Source organism: Megalopta genalis, chromosome 17 (genome assembly GCF_051020955.1).
Source record: "Megalopta genalis isolate 19385.01 chromosome 17, iyMegGena1_principal, whole genome shotgun sequence".
NCBI classification, from domain to species: domain Eukaryota; kingdom Metazoa; phylum Arthropoda; class Insecta; order Hymenoptera; family Halictidae; genus Megalopta; species Megalopta genalis.
Window position 1 is genome coordinate 133716 of NC_135029.1, and position 6578 is coordinate 140293.

Consider the following 6578-nt stretch of genomic DNA (forward strand, 5'->3'; position numbering starts at 1 on the left):
TAAATCATGTGTTTTTCTTGGATTTGAAGCTAACTCGTTTGTTTGGCATGCAATTGAAGCTATATCACTTATATTCGCAAGTATTTGAAGCTAAATCATTCGTTTCGCATGGATTGGAAGCTAAGTCATCTACTTCGCATTGATTTGAAGCTGAATCATGTGTTTTGCTTGAATACGAAGCTAACAAGTTTGTTTGACATGCAATTGAAGCTAAATCACGTATATCACATGTATTTGAAGCTAAACCATTTGTTTCGCATCGATTCGCAGATAAGCCTTCTACTTCGCATTGATTTGAAGCTAAATCATGTGTTTCGCTTGGATTTGAAGCTAACTCGTTCGTTTCGCATGCAGTTGAAGCTAAATCATGTACGTCATATGTCTTTGAAGCTAAACCATTTGTTTCGCATCGATTCGAAGATAAGCCTTCTACTTCGCATTGATTTAAAGCTGAATCATGTGTTTCGTTTGCATTTCAAGCTAACTCGTTTGTTTCACGTGCAGTTGAAGCTAAATCATGTATATCACAAGTATTTGAAGCTCAACCATTTGTTTTTCTCATGAATATTAAGCTAAACCATGTGTTTCGAATGAATTTGAAGCTAAATCATGTGTTTCGCATGGATTTGATGCTAAGCCTCCTACTTCGCATTTATTTGAAGCTAAATCATGCGTTTCGCTTGGATTTAAAGCTAAATCATGTGCTTCGCTTGGATTTGAATCTAACTCGTTTGTTTCGCAATGTAGTTGAAGCTAAATCATATATAAAACAATTTTTTGAAGCTATACCATTCATTTCGCATGTATTTGAAGCTAATCCTTCTACTTCGCATTGATTTGAACCTGAAACATGTGTTTCGCTTGAATTTGAAGCTAACACGTTTGTTTCACATGCAGTTGAACCTAAATCATGTATATCACAAGTATTTGAAGATGAACCATTTGTTTCGCATGAATATTAAGCTAAACCATGTGTTTCGCATGAATTTGAAGCTAAATCGTGTGTTTCGCTTGGATTTGGAGCTAATTCGTTTGTTTCGCATGCAGTTGAAGATAAATCATGTATATCAGAAGTATTTGAAGCTAAACCATTTGTATCGCATGGATTTGAAGCTCAGCCATCTACTTCGCATTGATTTGAAGCTAAATCATGTGTATCGCATGGATTTGAAGCTAACTCGTTTGTTTCGCATGCAGGTGAAGCTAAATCATGTATATCACAAGTATTTGAAGCTAAACCATTTGATTCGAATGGATTTGAAGCTAAGCCTCCTACTTCGCATTGATTTGAAGCTATATCATGTGTTTCGCACGAATTTGACGCGAAATCGTGTAGTTCGCATGAATTTGACGCGAAATCGTGTAGTTCGCATGAATTGGAAGCTAAAATTGTTCATTTCGCATGAATTTGAAGCCATATCGTTTGTTTCGTGTCACGTCCTCCGACGTATTGAATTAGTCGTATAAGAACATATATGTATGTAGGACGCCGCGAGCGCGATGAGAAAGAAACAAAGGAAGGCGATCGGCGGTAACGCGGAAAGGATCGCCGAAGCGATCCTCAGTTGTAATCGGGCGTCAATCCGGTAAAGTGCGAGTCACTGTATTTCGTTTTTGTTCTATTAATAAAGTTGCTTTTTCGTTATAATGTTATTGCGATATTGCGGGAGTCAATCACTAAAACCCGATCCTACAAGTGGGGGCTTGTCCTGGGATCGAAGTGAATTGACGACAGATAATATCGTAAAAGTTATACAATGTCGAAATCGTTAAATGCAATATAAGTTGTGTTGCAAAAGTCGAAAGTGACGAATTTCGGTAAGAAGATTTGCGATAAGCGTGTGGAATATTTGTGTGAGGCGATGGAGAAAAGAAGCGATATGGTTGAAACGCGTAGTACAACGTCAGAAGAGATAGACGATATTCTCGACCAAACGGTGGTGAACTCCGCAAAAGAAAAGTGGAAAGACGCAAGCGGAGAAACGACCGATGCACTCACAGAAGGCAGAATAAAGAGAATGAAAGTGGATCAGCTGAAACGTGAATTAATGAAGTTAAACATAAAACCCATTGGTAAAAAAGAGGAATTGAGGAACATACTAATAAAACAATTAGAAAGGAACACAGCGGAAAAAGTTTCCGACAGCGAGGAGGCGGAAAGCGACGTTTCAGATGAAGATACCTATGCATCTAGCAAGGACGCGACGAGGTCAGCAAGACACAAAAGTAAAGAGTGGACACGCAAGCAACGTGCTACACGTGGCGTTAAATTTACGATAAAAGACATTGACGAAAGTCTAGCGTACTTTACGGGAGACGATTGACTGCCAATTGAAAAATGGATCGCAGACTTTGAGGAATTTGAGCACATTATTGGAATGGAACGATGTGCAGATGCTACTGTATGCTAAACGTATGCTGAAAAGTTCGACTAAACAGTTCGTAACGTACGAAACGGGTTTAACTTCATGGAAGATATTAAAGAAAAGATTAAAACATGAGTTTAAGACCGAAGTGAATAGTGCCATAGTTCACGCGCAGCTTGCAAAACGAAGAAGAAGACAAAACGAAAGAGCACGGCAATACATCGGTGCCCTGCAAGAAATAGCAAGCCAAGGAAACGTGGAGGACGAAGCACTAATAGAACACATCATCAACGGAATACAGGACGAAGAAATGATCAAAACAATGTTGTATGGTGCATGTTCGTTACACGAAATGAGGAAACGTTTGGAACTCTTCGACAGAAGGAAAGAAAAGATGATGAAAAACAAGAAGCCGTTTATCAAATAAGCAGAAATAGAGAAAAAGAAAATACCTCATGGCAAATACGGCAAGACTCATTCTTACGGATGTGGTTCGATAGATCATGAGTATTCAAACTGCCCAGACAAAGCAAAAGGACTAAAATGTTTTAATTGTAACAATTTCGGTCACATTGCACCAAATTGTTCCGAAGGAAAGAAATCGAAGCAAAGTGGGGCGAAGGTGAACTCTATACCATGTAACGGCGGCGAACTCAGAGTGAGCATTGACAATGTAACGTGTTGCGCATTAGTAGACACAGGTAGTGAAGTAAGCCTTATTCGAAAAGATCTTTTTGACAAAATAGGCAAAGTGCGGCTAAACGAAACCTCGCGCACGCTCACGGGATTCGGTAACGCGAGAATTATCCCGATCAGGCGATTTGACGCGAAACTGGTTATTGACGAGGACGAACACATGAGCAGCATATTGGTGGTTCCGCGAGAATCCATGACATGGAAGTGATACTAGGACGTGATTTTTTAAATCGAGTGGAACTATGCATTAATAAGGGGCTGATAACGGTGAAAACAGCAGGCGACAATAAAAGTGAAAGCTATATCGAACACAGTGAAACGAATAAGAGAGACTCTAACGTAGATAAAGACATTATTGACTTATTATCAATAGATTTTATCGAAAAAGACGAGTTAAGTGCGTACACTTCCTACGACGATAAGTTAAAGACCGTAGTTTCAAACTATAAGCCCGCTGAGTGTGTGAAGACAGCAGTCGAGACCAAGATCGTATTACGAAACCAGGATCCCATCTACTCTCGTCCGAGACGATTATCGCCGAAAGAGAAGGACGTCCGAACGAATCAAGGAATGGTTGTAGAGCGGTGTGCAGCGAGTATCGCGTCTGCGTCGATTATCGCAAGATAAATAAACAGATAGTTAGGGATAGATTTCCGATGCCGCTTATAGAAGATAGTTTGGATGCGTTAGCGGGTGCTCGGGTATTCTCGGTGATTGATTTGAAGAATGGTTTTTTCAGGTACCAGTAGAAAAGGAAAGTCAGAAATATACGTCATTCGTGACTCCGAGCGGACAATACGAGTTCGCGAAAACCCCTTTTGGTCTTTGTAATAGTCCTGCAGTTTTTCTCAGATTTATACAAGAAGTTTTTAAACATCTAATCGCGTGTAAAGTTGTTCTCACATACATGGACGATCTGATCGTACCTGACGTTAATAATGAAGATGCATTTCAGAAGCTGGTTCAAACGTTAAAAGTCGCGGAAGAAAATGGTTTAGATATTAATTAGAAAAAGTCCACATTTCTGCAGAAACGCGTAGAATATCTCGGCTACGAAATAGAAGATGGATTCGTATATCCATCGCCAGCGAAAATTAAAACAGTACAATATTTTCCAACTCCCTCATCTAGGAAACAAATTCAGAGTTTTCTAGGACTCACAGGATACTTCCGAAAGTTTATTCGCGATTATGCCAAAATAGCCCGCCCTTTATCAGATTTAAGAAAGGACAACGTTAAATTTAGTTTCAGCATAGAACAGCTAAAATCGTTTGAAATGTTGAAAGCAGCGTTGGCTAATAAACCGACATTGCGAATTTATAATCCTGCGGCAATTACAGAATTGCATACCGACGCAAGTAAAGACGGATACGGTGCAATATTGTTGCAAAAAGACGTTGACGAGAAACATTTTCATCCAGTTTATTTCATGAGTAGGAAGACTTCGGATGCGGAGAGAAATTATCACTCCTATGAACTCGAAATTTTAGCTGTTATTAAAGCCGTACAAAAGTTTAGGGTATATTTATTAGGAATAAAGTTTAAATTATTTACCGACTGCGATACATTGCGTAAGACTCTGCACAAGTTCAATCCATCGCCAAAGATAGCGAGATGGGCATTAATTCTAGAAGAATTTGATTACGAAGTCGAGCACCGCCCAGGCTCACAGTTGCCTCATGAAGATGCGTTAAGTCGTTACCCAGTTTTAATAGTAGAAGATACTGTATTAGCGTTAGTGCGTAAGAAACAAGATGAAAATGAACGTATTCGTGTGATAAAGCAAGTGTTACGAACGGAACCTTACGAAAATTATATTATAGAAAACAGCGTGTTAATGAAAGAAATAAATAACAAAAAAGTTATCGTTCTACCAGCCATGATGGTTACAGAAATTATTAGAAAAGTACATGAAAATGGACATTTTGGAATAAAAAAGATGACGGAGCGAATAAAAGACGAGTATTACATACCTAATTTAGAAGCTAAGCTCGAGAAGTTTATTAGTTGTTGCGTTCCGTGTATTTTAGCAGAGAGAAGGAAAGGGAAAGCCGAGGGTGAACTGACACCGATTCAAAGGGAGATCGACCGTTATCGACTTATCATATCGACCATTTAGGACCAATGACAAGCACAAGTAAAGCATATAAGTACATTTTTGTAATACTCGATGGCTTCTCCAAATTTGCGTGGCTTTAACCAACAAAAACAACCAATACAAAAGAAGTATTAGACAATCAACAAAAAATATTTGGTAATCCGGCGCGTATAATTTCGGATCGCGGTGCGGCTTTTACATCAGCCGACTTTAAGCAGTATTGTGACAAGGAAGACATTGAACATATTCTAGTTACAACGGGTGTTCCATGTGGAAATGGACAGGTCGAAAGGGTAAACATAATAATTATACCAGTATTGACGAAACTATGTTTAAATAATTCGGATAGGTGGTATCGCATGGTAGACCGTGTACAGCGTAGCATAAATAGTACTTATCAGCGAAGTATCGGCATGTCCCCGTTTGAATTAATGTTCGGAACAAAAATGCGACAAGCGGAGGATATACGAATTTTGGATATAATACAGCAAGAAGTAGTGGATAATTTTGATAACGAACGTAGCGAGTTAAGGATCAATGCGAAGAAGAACTTGTTAAAAATACAAGAAGGGAATCGACGGGTGTACAATAAGAAACGTAAAGCGCCAACGAAGTATGTGGTAGGCGATTTAGTCGTAATTAAAAAGACTCAATACGATCCTGGCTCTAAATTGAAAGCGAAATTTCTCGGACCAAATCGAGTGTCCGGAGTCAGACGTAATGATAAGTACGAGGTCATCCGTGTAGGAGGCAGCGAAGGGTCTCGTATCACCACAACTGCGGTTGACTGTATGAAGCCGTATGATGTGAACTCTTCGGAGAACGAAGAGTATGCAGGAATGGCCGAGTGTAGGACGCCGAGAGCGCGATGAGAAAGAAACAAAGGAAGGCGATCGGCGGTAACGCGGAGAGGATCGCCGAAGCGATCCTCAGTTGTGATCGGGCGTTGTTGAAATTTTAGCCTCGAACAAAAATTAATCTATAGTTTACTTAGTACTAAGATATTAAGATATCGGTTTACATTTTCGTCGGTTCCGTCAGCGGGCAACGACGGTGATGTAAACTGTATATAATAGATACCGCGATACATCATCACCGGTACCATTAGATACACATCCTGTCCTGACTGTTTGGGGATCCCAGCGTCACATATACAATGTGAAACGCGACAAATAAACGTCTCTGATTGGTGGATAAGACGAACCCAAGAAGGGTATAAAAGAAGCGTTTTTTTCTTACCGGACCCTCAGTAGAGTTTGGTCGCTCGATCGTTTTCGCCCATATACCTTCTCTCAATAAAGGAATAAAATAAAGTCTTTTTAAGAAAAGAATTAGAATCATATTCATTTTCATTCCATAATCCCAACAGGCATCAATCCGGTAAAGAGCGAGTCACTGTGTATTTCGTTTTTTTTTTC

At 39.5% G+C, this 6578-nt stretch overlaps 1 protein-coding gene across 1 annotated transcript; it reads left to right on the forward strand.

Annotated features, from left to right (window-relative positions):
- Window positions 1–1862: 1862 nt before the first annotated feature.
- Window positions 1863–6032, forward strand: LOC143260735 (uncharacterized). The gene is made up of 7 exons (XM_076527244.1): window positions 1863–2264; window positions 2350–2704; window positions 2891–3075; window positions 3231–3638; window positions 3802–4023; window positions 4093–5060; window positions 5510–6032. The coding sequence occupies exons 1-7, from the start codon at window positions 1863–1865 to the stop codon at window positions 6030–6032; spliced, it is 3063 nt and encodes a 1020-aa protein (XP_076383359.1).
- Window positions 6033–6578: the final 546 nt, after the last annotated feature.